This window comes from Heloderma suspectum, chromosome 4 (genome assembly GCF_057233095.1).
Source record: "Heloderma suspectum isolate Gila_16-S chromosome 4, 16-S_ref, whole genome shotgun sequence".
NCBI classification, from domain to species: domain Eukaryota; kingdom Metazoa; phylum Chordata; class Lepidosauria; order Squamata; family Helodermatidae; genus Heloderma; species Heloderma suspectum.
Genome location: NC_139461.1, coordinates 170,034,245 through 170,053,983, shown reverse-complemented (window position 1 = coordinate 170,053,983; position 19,739 = coordinate 170,034,245). Strand labels below are relative to the sequence as shown.

General features: G+C 47.6%; 1 protein-coding gene across 6 annotated transcripts in view; it reads left to right on the top strand.

Annotated features, from left to right (window-relative positions):
• LOC146347735 (protein Cryzl2-like) overlaps window positions 1-19,739 on the top strand; it is a 35,256-nt gene that overhangs the window by 1,489 nt on the left and 14,028 nt on the right. The window contains exons 2-10 of one of the 6 annotated variants that reach the window (XR_014790398.1): window positions 7,017-7,173; window positions 11,581-11,677; window positions 13,156-13,214; window positions 14,490-14,555; window positions 15,215-15,324; window positions 16,624-16,705; window positions 17,373-17,554; window positions 17,981-18,209; window positions 18,279-18,393. Coding sequence is in view for 5 of the 6 variants with exons in the window: in XM_084851221.1 (XP_084707347.1) it covers window positions 7,017-7,173; window positions 11,581-11,677; window positions 13,156-13,214; window positions 14,490-14,555; window positions 15,215-15,324; window positions 16,624-16,705; window positions 17,373-17,554; window positions 17,981-18,311 (1,084 nt within the window). In the remaining variant the exon portion in view is untranslated. Of the gene's footprint in view, window positions 1-7,016; window positions 7,174-11,580; window positions 11,678-13,155; window positions 13,215-14,489; window positions 14,556-15,214; window positions 15,325-16,623; window positions 16,706-17,372; window positions 17,555-17,980; window positions 18,394-19,739 lie in introns of those variants that run through there. The other 5 variants (XM_084851223.1, XM_084851222.1, XM_084851221.1 and 2 more) reach the window with 5 other exon arrangements.

The window sequence follows — 19,739 nt, the reverse complement described above, 5'->3', positions numbered from 1 at the left end:
CAGTCACCTGAGGCCCTGCAGCCAGTCCCAATACCGCTCCCTCTATTCTCCCCTTTTGCTTCCAAGATGCATTTGACACTCTTCAGTTAGCCAGATTTGGCTCAAGGCTCCCAGTTGCCCACCTGCTCCTCAGGGCAAATTAGCCAATTAAGCCTGGACTTAGACATGTAGTTCTTGCTGTACAGGCTGCCAATCCAGCTGCGGTATAGAAAGAGCGATACTTGAGTGAGTGCACAAGAAGATTGCCAGGTTCCAGCCCTCACCACTTCTGTCCAGTGGGGTTTTTTTTTAAAGGTGAAATTAAATGTCTCACCACTGATATAGGGCATTCAATCTGTCTTTCCCCATACACTCTGTGAGCACCTGAATTCCTCACCATGCTTCCACAGACTGGAAGCACGTGGTAGCCGGGCTATCAGTATAGCACCATTATGCTAAAATATGCCTAGCTATGGAGGGTCAAATTGCCGTTCCATTGCTCCCAGGAAACAGGGACCGGTGTGCCCTTGGCATTAAGCTGTTTTGACAAGCAGTTGGGAATGCTCTATCTGGATTTCCTGCATTGAATGGTGGCCTGCAAGGCCCCCTCCAACTCTGTGGTTCTAGGATTCTGTTGAGCCCACCCGTTTCCCCCACTGCTTGGATAGCCTCATACCAACTGAGCACATCTGCCCCATGACAGTGATGGGCAACTTTATTCTAGAACTTGATCATCTAGGGCAGCCTTTCCCAACCTGGGGCCCCCAGTTGTTTGGATGGGCATTGTAGTCTAAAGCATCTGGAGAGCACGAGGTTGGAAAAGGCTGACCTGGGAGGGATAGATTGTCCTGGCCCACAGAATAGCATCTGGGGAATGCATTGCCCCACTGAGAATGCAGAAGGTGGCAGTCCCCTGTAAAATAATACATTCCTGAGGGGAGGCCGTGTTAGTCTATTGCTGCAGTTCCCCCGGTGTGCGGGATGGTTTATGCAATGGGGCGTATACCCTGACAACTAGAAGGAGGCCTATATACTCTCAGTTAAAAGTAAAACTGGTGAACAGAGGTTAAGGATGCTACACTTGCCAAGATCTAGGATGAGGTTTTCTCCTAGATGATGATACAGATCAGAGGGTGCATTTCCTCTATATGAGAAACTTCATTATGCTTCCACCCAGCCATGCCTGGAAGGGGGAAGACAATGAGGCAGTGTCTTAGGGCAGGGACTGGCAGACGTCAGGCTTGTGGAATCTTTTTTAGAACCTCGAGTTTCACCAACAGGAGCCAGGTGCAAAATGGTGGTGGGGAGAGGCGGGGACACATTTCGAATTCAGGAACAGGGAACGCTGAAGCACTTGCTTAAGTCTAAGAATTGGTTTCCGTAGCAAAAATGAATGCACTGTCCTTTCACACAAAAATCCACTCCTCGTTCCCTCCTCTCCAAGTTTTCTTCATTATAACAGCCTAATGTTTGCAGCAGGAAAAGTATTTTTGGTATTTCTATTGTTGAATGACTGGAAGCCAGAAACCCTTGTGATCTACTGCAAATCACCCGGAGATCCACCAGTGGATCCCGATCTATCTGGCCACCTCTGTCTTAGTGCATTTCTAAATTGAGCTTTTATTGTGCAATCTCCCTGCCTCATTCACATAGTATTATGAGGGTCCAGATGACATCGTCTTTCATTTGTAACCCTCCTGTGTTTTCCCACCACTTCTTCCTTCATTTTTCTTGCCATAGAAAATCCATTAAGGAGGGAAACCACGCAAAGTTGCTAGTGCTAGGGGCTGTCCATCTGGAAGCAACTTCAGTACTGTGCAGTTTCCAAATAATGATAGGTATAAACTAGAACTTGTGCATTGCAAAACATTGCCAGCCTTTGAATTGCTTCCTGAACTTACGTTTAAGGCCTGGTGCAGAGACACCACACTAATGCTCTAGATATGTAGGAGATCCTGTGCCAGGGGCTCCCTTCCCTCTTCTCCCTGCTCCACAAGATCTATGTATCCTTTGGCTGGTTAGCCTTAACTATGGGACAGCATTTCATCTGCACTATGCTGGCCCAGGTCCTCCGGAGAGAGTACCTTAAACCCACCCTCTTCCATAGCCTCCAAACTTACAAGAGTCCACCAGTGAGTGCAGGCAGCTTTTATCTGCAAGTCTCTGCCTCTAGTTACAGCACCGAGGACAAGCAAGCATATAGACTTACAACTCAGGGTGAGGAATTATGCCTTCCTCTGCCCCCGCCCCCTTACAAAAATGTCCAGCTTTGCCCTTTTACAGCACTGGCCTTTCAGGTGGCAACCCCGCACAGTTTTCCGTGCTGGTGGTTGTTCATTTCTAGGGAAGTAGCTCTTCAGACCAAGCAGCAGGTGAGGCTCTGTAGGTGCCTCAGAGGAAGGTGATACGCCCAGGCTTTGATATGCTTGAGATCTTCCTGTGGCTGCCAACTGGGAACTTCCAGGTCTCCCAGCCCAGGAGGTTTTGGGTGGTGGCTGCAGGGGCAGCACTCCTGCAGTATCTGCCTTGACAGAGCATGCCGGCCTGCCCTCTTGCGAGCCGCCCTCACCAGCCTGTCTTCCCTTCTTTTGCTCTTCCCACCATCCTCCTTTTCCTGCTCCTTCCCAGAGCTTTAAAGCAGCATCTTGATGAGGCCCAGCTGTTGCTGCAGGGGCTTCACTCTCCCCCGCTATGCTGTGCTACCCTTATCAGTTCCAGCCCATACCCAGGCAGTTCTTTCCTTTAACTTCCTCTCTGCCTGGGTGTTTTATTTATTTATTTATTTATTTATTCATTTCATTTCTATACCGCCCAATAGCCGAAGCTCTCTGGGCGGTTCACAAAAACTAAAACCAAACAACACACAATAAAACAATTTAAAATATATAGAACATTAAAACCACAATATAACAATACAACCACAATAAAACCTAGCAGCAGTACAGGAGTTTAAAATACAGATTTAAAACAACAAAGATAAAAATTTAGAAAGCTAAAATGCTAAAATGCCTGGGAAAATAAAAAGGTCTTCACCTGGCGCCGAAAGGAGTACAATGTAGGCGCCAGGCGAACCTCACTAGGGAGCTCATTCCAGAGCCGGGATGCCACAACAGAAAAAGCCCTCCTCCTAGTAGCCACCCACCTCAATTCCTTTGGCAGGGGCTCACGGAGAAGGGCCGCTGATGATGATCTTAAGGTCCGGGCAGGCACATATGGGAGGAGGCGATCCTTCCGGTAACCTGGCCCCAAGCCGTTAAGGGCTTTGAATGTTAACACCAACACTTTGAATCGGGCCCGGAAATGGACTGGCAGCCAGTGCAGCTGGAAAAGTACTGGCGTAATATGAGCTCGCAGGCCAGTCCCTGTTAACAATCTTGCTGCCCTATTTTGGACCAGCTGAAGTTTCCGGACCGTTTTCAAAGGCAGCCCCACGTATAACGCATTGCAGTAATCCAGACGAGAAGTTATCAGAGCATGGATAACTGTAGCTAGGCTATCTCTGTCCAGATAAGGGCGTAGTTGGTATACCAGCCTAAGCTGATAAAAAGTGCTCCGTGCCACTGAGTTCACCTGTGCCTCAAGTGACAGTTCTGGATCCAAGAGCACCCCCAAACTACGAACCTGATCCTTTAGGGGGAGTGCAACCCCCTCCAGAACAGGTTGAATATCACCTAGCCGGGCAGACGAACCACCCACTAACAGTACCTCCATCTTGTCTGGATTGAGTTTCAGTTTATTAGCCCTCATCCAGTCCATTACAGTGCCCAGGCACTGATTCAGAACAGCCACTGCCTCACCTGGTTTTGATGAGAAAGAAAGGTAGAGCTGGGTGTCATCCGCATATTGATGGCACCTCAGCCCATACCTCCGGATAACCTCCCCCAGCGGTTTCATGTAGATGTTAAACAGCATGGGGGATAGAATAGAGCCCTGTGGAACCCCATGGCACAATTGCCATGGCACAGAGCAATAATCCCCCAGCACCACCTTCTGGAATCGGCCATCCAAGTAGGAGCGGAACCACTGTAGTGCAGTGCCTCCAACTCCCAACCCAGACAACCTATCCAGAAGGATACCATGGTCGATGGTATCGAAAGCCACTGAGAGGTCCAGGAGAATCAACAAGGTCGCACTCCCCCTGTCCCTCTCCTGGCAGAGGTCATCCCACAGGGCGACCAAGGCAGTTTCCGTTGCAAAATCAGTCCTGAAGCCCGACTGAAATGGATCTAGATAATCCGTTTCATTCAACAGTGCCTGGAGCTGTCCAGCAACCACCTGCTCAAGCACCTTGCCCAGGAAGGGGATGTTGGCCACTGGCCTATAATTGTTAACATCCTCTGGGTCCAGGTTAGGCTTTTTCAGGAGTGGTCTAATTACTGCCTCTTTTAAAGCGGCAGGCACCACTCCCTCTCTCAAGGAGGAATTTACAACCCCCTGGACCCAGCCGGACAACCCCTCCTTGTTTGATTTAATAAGCCATGAAGGGCAAGGGTCAAGCACACAAGTGGTCGATCGGACTTGGCCAAGCACCTTGTCCGCATCCTCAGGCCTCAGTAACTGAAACTCATCCAATAAAACTGGACCAGACGGTGCTCTGAACGCCTCTACCAATGGAACTGCATTAATGGTGGTGTCCAATTCATGACGAATCTGAGTGACTTTATCCTCAAAGTGCCACGCAAACTCGTCACAGCGTGCTACCAAGGGTTCCACCGTCTCTCTCCCTGGCCCAGAATGTAACAGGCCGCGAACCACTCGGAAAAGCTCCGCCGGACGACACTGAGAAAATGCAATGCTGGTGGAAAAGAACTGCCTCTTTGCCACCCTCACCGCCACAGAGTAGGTCTGATAGTGGGCTCTTACCTGTGTTCGGTCAGACTCAGCACAAGTTTTCCTCCACCTGCGTTCTAGCCATCTCCCCTCTTGCTTCATTGCCCTCAGCTCAGGTGTATACCAAGGAGCTGGCCGGGCTCTGCTCAGAGGGAGAGGGCGCTTGGGCGCGATCGTGTCAACCGCCCGAGTCATCTCTGCATTGCCCAGAGCGACCGGGGCTTCGACAGGAGCACCAGCCATTCCAGCAGGAAAATCCCCCAGAGCCCTCTGGAATCCATCGGAATCCATTAATCTCCGGGGCCGGCCATTTTAATAGGTCCCCCACCCTTGCAGAGGGGAAAGGCCGCCAGGAGTCTAAACCTCAGCAGGAAGTGATCTGACCATGACAAAGGGACAGATGTTAATTCCTCCACTTTCAGATCACCATCCACCTGCCCAGTCGAGAAAACCAGATCACGCGTGTGTCCTTTTATATGCGTTGGGCCGATGACATGTTGGGACAGCCCCATGGTTGTCATGGTGGCCATGAAGTCCTGAGCCGCCCCGGATACAGCGGCCTCGGCATGGAAGTTGAGATCCCCCAGGACCATCATCCTGGGGGTCCTCAACACCAAGTCCGAGACCACCTCCGTCAGCTCAGGCAGGGAGTCCGATGGGCAGCGGGGTGGGCGGTACACCAACAGAATCCCTTATCTGTCCTGGGTACCCAACACAAGGTACAGACACTCAAGATCTGCACTCGAATGAGCAGGAAGCCTGGAGAGGGAGATTGAATTCCTATAGACCACGGCAACCCCCCCTCCCCGACCCTCAAGTCGGTGTTGGTGCTGCACTGAGTACCCAGGAGGGCACATCTGGGAGAGAGTGACCCCTCCCAGTTCCCCCACCCAGGTCTCAGTAATACATGCCAGGTCAGCTCCCCCATCCACAATCAAATCATGGATGAGGGAGGTCTTATTTTGGGCTGACCTGGCATTCAGCAGCAGCACCACCAGACCCGAGGGCAGACTGGTAAGGCTGCCAGAAACCATCAGGTTGGGGGAAGAACCAGAAGAGGGGACAGCTGTAAGGTGTCTAGCCCCTCTTCTCCTCAGCTGGCCTGTTAATACCTCAATGCCATACCTCCCCGTGACCACAGTTATGGTGGCACCTCCCCCACCCCCTGAGTTGCCCAATAGTCCTCCCAGGCACATATTAAAATATTAAGATATAAAATACACAACAGTTTAAAAGAATATAAAAGAGAACAGCAGCTAAGAAGGAGCAGATAGTCCACGTTTGCCCCTTCCCCTGGTCTTTAAAGCTGCTGCCCTCTGCTGCTGCTGCTATTTGCTGCTGGTATTGTGGCTGCTGGTGTCTCTGGAGAGGCAGGTGGGTAGATCTTCAGGTCCTACGCGACTCCAAGTGCGACGCCGAGGCGCTGCCTCTGGCAGCCCCGCCTTAAGTACCTGTGGGCAGGGGCAGAAGCAGGCTCAGGATCCACCTGGTGCAGCTGCTGGCTGGTCCTCCTTCCCCAGGCTCCTTCCCGAGCAGCCTCTGGCAGCCCCACCTTAAGTACCTGTGGGCGGGGGCAGAAGCAGGCTCAGGATCCACCTGGTGCAGCTGCTGGCTGGTCCTCCTTCCCCAGGCTCCTTCCCTGTGTTTTCCTCAAGAAAAGGAGGATGAGTTTGTGGGTTTAATGCTGTTATATTTTATATTGTTTTATCCTGCGCTTTTTGGTTTTAATTTTTGTGAACCGCCCGGAGAGCTTTGGCTATTGGGCGGTATAGAAATGAAAATAAATATATAAGATGACTTGGTCTGGTAGGCTGTTACAACAGGCAGTTTTAAAATCAGGGTTAGAAGCTGGCTTGCAATCTGTGGTTAATTCTAACTAGAGTTAGCACACTTGTAGATGTCACATTATTGCATCCAAATTAGCACTCCCTTAGGAAGGGAAGGGGAATTCCATATGGGCAAAGGGAGGAGGAAGGGACTTTCCTAATCATGGTTAGAATCATAGAATAGTAAGGTTGGAAGGGGCCTACAAGGCCATATTAGGAGATAGTAGTTAGATCTGTGTTAGGCCCCTGACATTTGCGCAACTTGAAAGCATAAGCATTTGTTGAACCAATTACATATACTTTTATTTGAAAATGAGGGTAGGAAAGGAGCCAGCCAGCATGCAGGATGTGATGACATTGGTACCCACTGACCTGTTGCAGGAGGAATGCTTTTGGCCAAGAACTCTGGGGTCCCATCTCTTTGAGCAGCGCTGTCCATCTGCAGCCCCAAAGGACCTATCGAGCAGCACTTTGCACTGAGCTGGCCAAGCCATTGGTCATCAGGGATGTCCTGTCCTCTTCACTGCAGCCACATGAGGTAAATGAGTAGCGATGCTGGAGGCATTTCAAGATTCATCTTACCTGTTCAGGTTAAGTGGGGTTTGTACACTGGGATTTCAAAGGGTGTTCCAGAGTTTGTGGTTATTGTCCTGAACAAAGTTTTGTTTACAAGGAGAAGGAGGTCACTGTTGTTCTCTATTCTAGGTCATTTCCTGGTATTTCCTTTTCAGGGACCTCAGCCTGGTATTTTCTGGGTGGTTTACACAAAGTTGTTCTCCTCTAGTGTTCATCCCGTGCCTGCTACCTGCTTTTCCCGTGTTTTCTCTGAATGGGGAAAGTGCAGTGTTTTCTGCAGTTCTGGAATGATACCGTGCCTGCCTCCCCCCCCCCCCATTAGATCCACTCTGTGTGGGTATGATGTCAGCAATGACAAGGCAGTGGAAGTCTCCACTTTGGCTGCAGCTGCCTCTGCTTTACAATGGGATCAGGAGAGCGCCCTGTTCTGCAGTTGCTGCCCAGAAAAGTTTTAACCCTTTTTCACTCAGTCCCACATACACACAAATGAGAAAAGTGTAGCTTGCTTTGGTGGGTGGGGAGTTGACTTCCGACGTTGTGACAGTACAGTGGATATATGCAACTCCTTTCAGCTGCATCCTCCTCCGTTCAGCACTTTATAATGGAATTTGAGGGGCAGGATCATAGCTGGTGCTTAGCTCTGCTCTGTATTTGCTACCCAGAAAAGTTTAACCCCTTTCTACTCAATCCACATGTACACACAAATGAGAAAAGTGTAAGAGCTTGCTTTGTGTGTGTGCGCGTGTGTGTTGGGGTGGGGGTGGGGAGAGTATACTTCAGAAGTTGTGAAAGTACCATTTTCTATACATGCAACCCCTTTCAGCTGCTTCCTTCTCCTTTCATCGGGGAATCACTCCGTTTTGCAGTTGCTGTCCAGAAAGGTTTTAACGCTTTTCCACTCAGTCCCCATGTACACACAAATAAGGAAAGGGTAATTGCTTCTTTGGGGGAGCAGAGTTGTGAAGTTGTGAAAGTACTGTGGATTCTGTGTAAAAGTGGCGGAGGTAAGGGTCTGAGGCAGCAGAAGCGAAAAGGGGAGGCAGGGAAGTTGAAATGGAAAAGTTCATGCTGGGAGGGGCTACCCCAGAGGGGGTGTACAGCAGGTATACAATGCTGCTGACATCCGATAACCTCCCGCCAGGCTCCACCCACCAGTGTAAATGGCAGGTAGTGTTCTGCATTTAAAGGAAAACTGGAGGTGTAATGAACCACTCTTAATCCTGCAAAGAATCTGGAAGCAAAAGCCTCAGTAAGCTGTGGGATAAAAAGCCTGGTGTGGTAAAGCTCTTACTCACTTCTTGGAACATGTCATCAGATTGGATGCTGAAATGAATTATGGCAGCCTTCCCCAACCTGGTGCTCTCCAGATGTGTTAGACTATAACTCCCAGAATCCCCAGAGATTCTGGGAGTTGTACTCCCAACACATCTGTAGAGCACCAGGTTGGGGAAGATTGAGTTATGGGTTTGTTACCCAAGGAACTGGCTGTCTAAGCAAGCTCTTTAACAATACAATCCTATATGTGCCTACTCAGAAGTAAGTCCCATTGTTTTCCGTGGGGCTTAGTCCCAGCTCAGTGTGCATAGCTTGCAGCCTAAGGGCGCAATCCTATGCACATTTAGTTAGAAAAAAGTGCTACAACTCCCAGCATTATTTAATATCGCTAAGGGCACAATCCTATGCATGTTTAGAAAGAAAAACATCCTACAACTCCCAGCATTCCCCAGCCATGACTGGCTGGGGAATGCTGGGAGTTGTAGGATGTTTTTCTTTCTAAACATGCATAGGATTGTGCCCTTAGCGATATTAAATAATGTGATTGATTTTGTAATTTCCCAGTGGGCCTCTCAGGAAGCAGTAATCTATGGTAATGTATTTTTTGATAAAAAGTACATTTAGGATAGCCTTGCAAACAGGCTGAAGCGTTTACTAGCCCACCTAAATAGTTTCTAGCCTATCCATAACATGTGAGGTACATTGATAGTCTGAGAGGAAGAGTTGGAAATAGATGAGCCAACTGCTTTGCCAAGGTTATTTTTCCTCAACCCAGGTAAAAAGGTATTTATGGGCTTGATTTACCATTTGGAAAAGGTAGTGTGTGACTGGTTCTCAAAGTACGTAGAGAAAACCCAAACCTGTTATTCCAGATGAGTCTCTAATAAGTACCATATTCCGGTCTAACTGCGGAGCCTGAATCCTCATGGAGGTTAATGGGTAAATGTGTCACATGTATAGGTAGTTTTGTAACCATTGACCATGCTGGCTGAGGATGATGGGGCTTGTAGTCCAACCTAGAGGGTGCCATGTTGAGGAAGGCTGGGTTAGATACAGGATGTAAGAAACATCCCAACATCAGAGAGAGTTTGCTAATTGGATCACTACTACACAGGGTTGCCAAGTGACCAGAAGGAAAACCAAGCAAAGGAAACAGGCTGGCCTGCTCTTGTGCCATTTATAGCAGCCTGATCTGCAGGAATCAGCAGGTTACGCTTTGGGCATTTCTACACCAGGCTAAAATCTTGTATTTAAAACAGGGCTTTCTGCTTCCATTTTAAATGCAGGATCACAATGACTCCCTTTTTCACCCGCTTCTTTCTCCCCCTCCCCATATCTGAGTCTTCCATTATCTTTCATTGATCTCGCTGATCTATTTAAAAATGGAACAAAGGGCATTTAGTGCTGGGGACGCCTTGAGTGATCACGGCCTCATGTAAAGAGCCGGCAAGATTCCATGAAGGAGCCATCTCAATCCCAGGATAAAAGCTCCCTGTGAAGGAGCCCTTTGAGCTTTCTCACAGCATATCACCTGCTAATGCCTGCAGACCAAGCTGCTTTTAAAGGAACAGGGGAAGCTTAAGAGAAAAAAGCCAGCAAACTTACTAGCATGGAACAGAAAATCAACCTGTTGAAAGGCAGAAACACATTTCTCTAGGCACACATATTTGGAAGGAAATACTATTGAACTTGGAGGGACTTATTCCTGAGTAAACATGCAGAGGAAGATCGGGCTGCATGACTGAGGGCTGCTGCCTTTGAAACAGCCTCAGCATAGCTGTGGTAATTTCTGGAACACAAATGATGCTTGTTTGCACCGGCAATGCTTTAGGGGATTACAGTCAAAGTCTTGTGATTGCTGCTGACCCTATTTTAGCTTTTAAGGGCCATGCTAGAAGTGAAGATAGTCATGTGGTTCTTTAAAACCAAATAGCCTGGAGGGGGGCGGGAACTGGATTGAGACCATGGGGTGGGGAAGAGAGGCTTTACCTCCTGGCCCAGGAGCCTCCACCCTTGGTGCCTGCTATTCAAGTGAGAGGGGATTGCAAACTACAGGTACTGACTGGGGGAGGGAGTTGCAGCTCTGGCAAAGCGAAGGGTTAACCACACACACACACACACACACACACACACTGGCTATTTCTGTTTTTAAAAAGCATGCACACCAAGGCAGACAGCGTGACTAATGTCCTGTCTAGTTTGGCCCTGATTTTTCTTTTAGCCAACTTCTGATTGTGAGAACTTCAAATAATAAAACAAGCTCCCTAGGGGAGTTGTGCAGTCATTTTTCATAACTTCTTTACAAGTTATGTTTGAACAGGTCTTAGTCAGTGTTGCTTTAGCTGTAGAAATGGCTATCTTGTGTACGGTCAGTTCTCTAAATCCCACTGAAGTCTGTGGGATTTGACCAAGTCTTGTAAATAAGACAACCAAAGTTACTAGCCCACATCGCTTCTTTTTATGAGTCCAGTGGCCTGCACATATCTATAAGAATCATTTGTGGCCTGAAAAAATAACTGAAGAATACATCAGTAGCCTCTGGGGTTACAAAAGCTTCCTTAGAGGGTTGCCTGCAAGTGATTTTTACTCACCACAGGTGACTATGAAGGTTACAAGAGTGATTAAGGGCACAACCCTATGCATGTTTAGACAGAAAAAAGTCCTACAACTGCCTGGCTGGCTGGGGCATGCTGGGAATTGTAGGACTTTTTTCCTGTCTAAACATGCATAGGATTGCACCTTTAAGCAGCCTAACTATGCACAGGATTGCAACCAATGTATTGTCAGTCAAGAAAGGGAGCAAGACCAAATGGGGCATATACTCCCTTCCAGCCCTCTGCCTCTTCCATTACAGCAAAGGGCACTTTGGGGCAAATACCAGTTTGAGGAGGGGATTTTCATCAGAGAAATGGTAAGGGTGGGGGGGAAGAGCAACCCCTTGCCCTCTGTGCTGCTGTTCCAACCCGGATTGGGTCCCCTGGGGTTGCTATTTTAAAGGGGATCAAAGAACCCAATGAGCGATAATGATGTGTTTAAAGTCACACATACATGTCATCTAGTTTGCATGAAGAGTTGTGATTGCTTCTTATTGCAGGCCAGAATACGTGTCCGTTGCTGTGGAGTAAATTTTGCCGACATACTGGCTTGTCAGGGTCTTTACCAGGAAAAGCGGTCCCTTCCGTTCACCCCGGGTGAGTTGGAGCTTTCAATCTAGCATGTTTGGTTATAGTGAGGCCCCCTAAGTGCAGAGTCCTCCCTTTTGTATGACTGACAGGAAAACAACACTGAGCCAAACAAATTGTGGCATTCACTCTTGCTGTCAAACCCGTGGCCTCCCTGCTTTTAGGAAAAAAGAAGGATTTTGCCTATGTAGCCCTTGGCATGGTTCAGGTCACTATGGGGGAATTAAATGCAAAAAATAGAATAAAAATTGTCCCCTGATTTGTGTGGGGCACACATTTTCTGTTCCTGAAGGTGGCAGCAGCAGTAATAGCACATTTCCAGAAGTTTCCAGAAGCATTTTACACATCTTATCTCAGCAATCCTTACAAAAGCTCTGTGAAGCAGGGGCCACCATGATTTCCCCTGTATTGTAGACATGGAGAGCTTCGCACCAGAGAGTTTTATTGTAAGTTTGGGGGATTTGGAAGGTTAACAGTGCCGGAACTGGAGACTTCTTTAGTATTTGGTGGCAAAGTTGCCACGTAATCTTTTGTTAAATTCAGGCTGATCGCTTTGGATAGCTGGATCTTCCTTATGTTTTCAGAACATGACTCATCTCTTCCATGATCAGGAGCCGGGACAAGCTAAGTGTGAGCAAAAGTAAACAAAAGAGACAGACTGCAGTTTCCAAGTGAGACACTGACTTGGTTTGCATGGTATGGAGTGGGTTAAATGACCCCTTTTGCATAATCGACCCCTGCTCTGGCGTTGTGTTATGCAAACCCGACAACCATGGATTATGCTAGGATTATTCAACCCATGGTCTGTTGTAGGGTTATGTGAAGATTGTTTAACCCTTGAATATCCCACAGTTGCTGGGTTTGCACAACAAGACAACCTCCGGTCAGGGGGGTGAATATTCAAAATGGCAGCCAGCATGCTGCAGCTCCTTGAAGGTTAATTAACCCATGATGGGCTGTCGTGTTGTGCGAATTGGCCCACAGAATTTTGGAGGTTCTGAAAGCTCAGAGCAAGAGGCTTCTTGAGGAGCTGCCTCATGGGGCAGTGGATTCGGCTGTCTGTTGGAGTGTTTAAGGTTGATCCTGGAGATCATACATGCAAGCATGAGGTCCAAAAATATTCAATTGTAAGCAATATAAAAACAAATCGGGGGGAATTTTTAAAACAAACAGTGCTCATCTTTCCTTTCATCCTTTTCACTTAAAAAAAATATTTCTTGTGCCCACAGTGACACCTCCTGACTGTTTCTCAGCATTGATTTCTGTTAAAGTTATATATTGCGTGAGACACCCAAGCATATACTGTGTGTGTGTGTTGTAATTTGTAATACTGGTAACCAGGGACAAAAGATTATTTTCCCTCAGTACCCCGGATTTAGCAGCTGTACTCCATATGTTCATTCTATAGAATAATGCTCACTGTTGGCGCAGAAGTGGTGGGTAATGTCTGTGACAAAGACTATATGATAGGTGGTCTTCTCTTTTAGGGATGGAATTTTCAGGGGATGTGATGGAGGCTGGCGTGGCTGTTACCAGTGTGAAGGTGGTAAGAGGAATGCATTAGGGCTGAGACTTAAGAATGGATTTTGTTGTGCCTGGTAAATTGCTGGGTTGGGGAGGGAGGAACATGGTTATTCCATATGCAGTTGCTCCCCCCACCCCCCGTCTGCTAACTGTATGAGTTTATGATTTGGGATGGGAGGAGGAAAATTCAAGTAGTTAGGGTGTATCCACACAACAGCTTTCTTTAGGGCTGATTTAGCACTGTGGCCCTCAGCCACGCAGAGCTGGCCCAAGACATTTTCTGCCTGAGGCAAAGGACGAGATGGCACCCCCGCCCCCATTTCAAATACAGAAGTTGACCAAACTGGCAACTGAATTTCAACTCCGGCAACAGGACAGCTTCTGACAACCCAAGGCCAAGATCCCTGACTAAGCTGACACAACACTAACTAGTTTATCTAAAGATCCCTTTTAGGGATGCACCACAGTGGAAGAGAAAATTGTTGTGATTGTGATGCTACTCTACAGCACAGAACTTGAAAGGCTTTCTCAGTCCTGTCTGCAGGGAGGATCTTCCCCTAGAGACCTCCTGTGAAGGGCCAACCTGGTAGACCACCTTACTTCTTCACGCTCCTCCTCCCTCCTGACTGTCTGATCCATGCACCTGCCATGCTGACCTCCTCCCCCTCCATGAGTTGATGGGTTCCCACAGAAGCAGAAGTTATGTTTGGTCTTTGATCCAGCTGATTAGCCTGCCCTTGGGAAGACTCTTCCCTGCCTCTTATCTCCTTGAGGATTTTCTCCCCTGCCCTGTTCATTTTCTGACTCTGAATCTACTTCCATGGTCTCTGCAGGGAGTCTGGGCCCAATCCTGACACTAGCTTAGGGGGCATAAGGGAGCATTAGCATGCCATGTGGGACACACAACTCTGATCTCCATCATCTTGACACCACTCTCCACCCTGTAGCATCTACTGTCTGAGGCAGCCATCTCCCTCTGCCTAATGGTAGGGCTGGCCCTGAGCTAGACATGGAGACCTCAAGGAAGAGGTATCAACTTGCATTGGGGCCCTGTCACTGTGCCACTCATTCTTATCCTGTTAGCCCCACTGCTTCCGGTCTGCCATTTGGATTAGCATTGAGGTGGGTGGAGACTGGCGCAGTGGCTGTGTAGTTGCTGCTGTTGGCCATGCAGCAACTACAACGTGCCTGGTCCTTACAAAACCTTCCATTGGGATGTATTCTTACTTCACGGGGAGGAGGAGTGGGCATCAGTGTGTCTCATCCTGATACCTATCTGGTGATGACTTTTGGACAGGGGGACCGCGTCATTGGCGTGGCCAGTACCAAAGCTCTGGCGGAGGAGTATGTCGCAGATCAAAAGGCAAGTGATGACAACCTTCAGAGTATTGCTCTTTAGGGTCGCAACATGTAGTTGCCTAATCAATAATTTTTTTTTTAAATAAGCTAAACTGATTAACTGATTTAAACTAATTAGACTGCAAATTAAAACAAAATAAACTAATTGTTTTTAATACATGTACATACACCAGGCCAGCCTCAAACATTTTGCTGCTGGAGGCGAAGGAAAAGAGAGTGCCCCTCCCTTTCTGTGTAGAGAAGCCAGCTGGATTGGCAGTTGAATTTTACTTCAGCTCTGGTGATGGAACAGCGTCGTGCACCACACCCGAGGGCAGCGGGCTAGCTTAGGGGGCTCAGGTGACCCATATTGATGTTCCGCCTGGTTAGGTCTTTCCAATCCAGAGGTTAATCTTGTACTCTGCTGGAAAAAATGCCAGCATTTATATGTGTATTGATTCCAGCTTCGTCTGTTATCACATAGTTCACTTATTATGTGTGGACAGTCAGGACTGCCTGCCATACAGGAAAATGGCTTTGTGAACTCTGTGAATTGCATTAAAAAAAGTCCTTCCTCGGAGTACAATACACATTCCTTTTTTCTTTTTAATGGAGGGCTGGCAAGGCCTCCATAAATAATCTCTTGCTGTTGAGGATCATGAGTTTTTGTCTCATTTTTTGTAGCTGCTCTGGACAATCCCACAGGGCGTCCCTTATGAAGATGCTGCAGTGTTGCCTGTCTCCTACGTGACAGCCATCTTGGCCCTTGAGCACAGAGCACAGACCCAGCCAGGGTGAGTGGAGACACCCAGAGTGGCACGATTTAAGCCTTATTGTGATTGGCCAACAAAAATCTGTATGCTGTTGCAATTGGTAGCTACCTTGATTCCTGGTGGGAAAATATGATCTAGATCAGTGCAGCTGTTTGAGTGAAGTTCATGGTCGTTGTTCTGTGCCTGTTTAGGCTGAGATAAATCTGATTTAACTATATAAATGGAGATCTGTTTTGTTGTTAACTGAAAATGTCAAGGTTTCGATGTGCATTTTTGGATTTTTCAGCTCTCTGTAGGGGAAAAAAATGAGATTTTTGTGAAAATACGTTAGCTCCTGTCTATACAAATCATGCACAAGGTTCCAGCTGACTCTATAATGTTTTGGTCAGTTTTCTTTCTGCTGCCTAGGAGAGTAGGGAGCTGGATTGCTTGTTAACAGGAACACAGGAAGGTGCCTTATACTGAGTAAGACCATTGGTCCATCTAAGCCCAATATTGTCAACACTGACTGGCAGCAGCGGCTCTCCAGGGTTTCAGGCCTGATTCTTTCCCAGCTCTACCTGGAGATGCCAGGGATTGAACCTGGGACCTTCTGCATGCAAAGCAGAGGTGCTACCACTGAGCTATGGCCCTTCCGAACACACTTACCATGTGCCAGTCCCAATATTCCCTTGTTTCATGTAGTTCATCTCTTAAGTTTATAGCAGTAGACTTTAAAGGAGGCATATTTTTCCTCCCAGAATGCGATTGGGAGATCTGTTCTAAAACTAGGAAGCTAGAGGAACATTTAACCATCTTTAAGCTAGGCCCCAAGACTGTTGAGAAATCTGAAGGCTCCCCTAGAGACGAGCAGAGAAGGACAGATCATGAACTTGCCGAGGTACTGCATGCCTTTTCCTATCCATTGTTTATCTCTGTTTACTTTACCTCTTCTTAGCAGCTAATTGTTCCTATGGGGCGGGTGAGAAGTGAGGAAGTGGGAGAGAGAGAGAGAAATGCTAAGAAGAGAGAAGATCAGCAGAGATAAGATGGAGAAAGATAGCCAGCACTTCTGCCATCCGCCCCAGCATTCTCCGCCTGTCTCCTGAGAAGCCTTCAGAAGTCTCCACCATCTCAGAGCTTGGTGTAGATGTTGCTGCTTTTCACTTGGTGAGCATAACATGTAGCTTAACTTCTAAATTAAACAACACTGATATGGGGCGGAGGGGGATACAGGCCAGATACACTTTGGATTTCTGACATCACCAGATTTTGGCTCAGGAAGGTCCATGAAGCTCTCCCCGCTCTCAAGCTTTGTCATGGTGGTTCTGTTCATTGCAGGGAGACTGTTTTGGTGACAGCAGCAGCCGGTGCCACAGGACTTGCGGTTGTGGATGTTGCGACCAACGTTCTTAAAGCAAAGGTATTCCCTCTTCCACGTGTTATCCACCAAGGGTGAATGACAGGTAGTCCAGGATCATACAGAAATCCTGAAAATCTTTCCTTGCAGAAGAAAAAAAAAACATTTTGGGGGAATGATTTTGGCAGCAACATCAGCTAAATGATCAGTAAGCAAGCAAGAACCATGCCATAACTTTAGCTTTGCATGTCTCATTGGGCTAGTCCAGAGTTGCCCTTCTGTGAATGGAAGGGCCCCTTCCGTTCACAGAAGAGGCTCCAGTCCAGCGGAGGGGAGAGGGGCAGAGGCATTTTTGCTGAGCCCCCCTGCAGCACTTCCAGTCCCATGGTGTTCCGGAAGGTCCTCCAGCCCTCCAGAGCAAATTTTCAGGGGCCTGCAGGGGGAAGGAGGAATCGCTGAAAACCACTTTCCTTCCCCACCTTCTTCCAGCAGGAGGACCCATGAGCAGAGTTCCACTATGGAGAGCTCTGGATCCAACAAGCCATTGTGTTTCATCGTGTCTCGTTTTTGTTTCTTTCAGAGGGGCTGCTTTCATGTTCTTTGTATTCTTAATTAGTTCCAGTGTAAAAATAAACGCCAATGGTTCACCTGCTGTGATCCAGCTTTCACCATGTCAGCGGAAAGATTGTATACCATTGTTGGTGATGGCGGTGGCCTTCTGTGACTGCAGGTGATAGCAGCAGCAGGAAGTGACAGGAAATGCCACCTGGCCCTCCAGAAGGGGGCCTTCCAGAGTGTGAATTACAGCGGGGCCAGTCTGAGAGAAGAAGTGAAGAAGCTGACAGCTAACAAGGGGGTCGACGTCGTCATCGACACGGTTGGCGGGGACATCTTCAAGGCGGCATTGCACAGGTGGGCCAGGGCCTGGATCCATTTCACCCACAAGGCATGAACCGAGCCTGCAGCAGTATCATAGGCTTCCTTGATCTTGGGTGAGCGCTGCGTAAGTTCCAACGATCCCTGAAAACTGGCCAGTTGGAGTTTGGGGCACACTCTGGCAGTCCCCCCAAGATTAAGAGCAGTTGCCTGCATGGGGACCTCCTTTAACGGCCAAGCCGTGAGGTTCCAGTGCCAGGCTTCAGATGCCCAGATGAGAACTGCTAGAAAATACTTAAAAACATGTATCCTGAAAGATACAAGAGGCGGAAGATTCCGCACACGAGACTAAACCCTACACTAAGACCCTACGACATGCTGTCATACTACTAGGCTTTGTGGTACCTCAACATTTTGTTCCTGCTACTGATCTCTCTCATTCTTTTGCCTCCACCTTTTCAGCCTGGCTTGGGAAGGCAGGATCGTGGTGGTTGGTTTTGCCGGAGGAACTATCCCTTCTGTTCCAGCTAATCTGCTGCTTCTGAAAAATATCTCTGCCCTGGGACTGTTCTGGGGCCGATACCAGGATCAGGACTTTCCGGTCTTTTCCTCGGCTCTCTCTTCTGCTATTTTTTACTGCCACGAGGGACGAATCCGACCTCACGTAGGAGCGGTGTTCAAACTGGAGGAGGTAAGGAGGAGAAGGCTTGGGAATGGGAGCAACATCTGGTTGCTTAATAGAAGGTCTTGTTTCTTCCAGAGGAAGACTCTGCTTCATGCGAAAGGCCTCTGAATCGGTTCAGTTCAGAAAGATTACATGATACAGAACTTTACCCTGGAACTGTACCCTGGAACTGTACCACTGTGGATTGCAGGTAGCTGATTGGTTTCCCATGTCCAAATCTTCCTGTATATGGAGAGCTAGCATGTCAGGGAAAAGGGTTCAAGCCTAGCCTTCTTCCTCATGTATTAGACTTCCATATACAAGGATCTGACATAGGAAAGTATTTAAATATGTGACACACACCCCACCCCAGGTGTTCTGGAATAGAACATTCCTTGGCAGTCTATATTGTGTGCTTTTCCTGAAGGTTTCCTACTGCATTAACAGATGAATTGCTTATTAGTTACTCCCTCTGCAGGGATTTATTAACCGTTATGCTATGGTTTCTGTATAGCGGGGCCTCATTAATATTGGTGACTGATTATCCCAGTGAATTCCTTCAGCATCCTTTAAAAGGCCCAACAGCTCAAATGGTGATGACCATTCCATTCTTACCAGAAAAGCACCTGAAAAGGTGCATCGGATATATTCCAAAGTATGAGGAAATCCAGCAAAACTGTAAGATTCAGCATAGGTTGTAGAATGCTCCTCAGACTATAGAAACATTGAATTCAGTTTCTGAAACAGGCTGAGAGATACTGGATAGTTAGATAGTTAGATGGATATGTGTGCGCACTCACACATGAATATGATTTTTGCTGTTCCTTCTCTGCATTTGTGATATGTATGGTCCCAAGAACCCTTGTTTAATCCAGTCCTGTTTCCCTAGAAGGTGGCAGAATCTTGAAATTTGTCACCTTCTGCCTAAAAACATAAGGAATGTTTGATACACAGAGACCAATGTCTGACGATGGCCAGCGTCAGAATCCACCAAGGACATTTTAGAGGGCTTCTGGAATGATCAGTGACCTGTGAGCAAAGAGGTTGTATTGCTTGCCTAAAAAGATCTGTCTGCTACATTAAATACTCCTCTCAAAGTAGTTATTACAGAGGAAGGAGGAGGTCCAAAGAAGGTTGTGTAAATATGTATAGGCATCTGTTATCTTTCAGGGTGAATAATGGTATTTTTGCCTCCTTTACCTCAGAGCAATTAGTGTCCCAATTTTACAGAGCTGCTGGGTGGCTTAACTGAAATAAAAGCCCATAATTGAATTTTAATTTTTTCTCGGGTTGAAGTCCAGCATTCTGTCCATTGGCGTTCAGTGGACGGCCATACCAGAGATCACCGCTATTTACAGAATTTAAAGCTTTTGAGATCTGTTTCTTGTGGGAGGTCTGGAGCAAATGTGAAATAAGAGGCAGATGTTTCATAATTTAGCATTTTGTTTCAGGAATTATTTGTATCCTGCCCCCCCCCCCCCCGGAAATCCAAAACGACATTGGGAGCCATCTCTCTTGATTTGTAGTTATTCTTCTTTGTGGTCTCTGTGCATTACA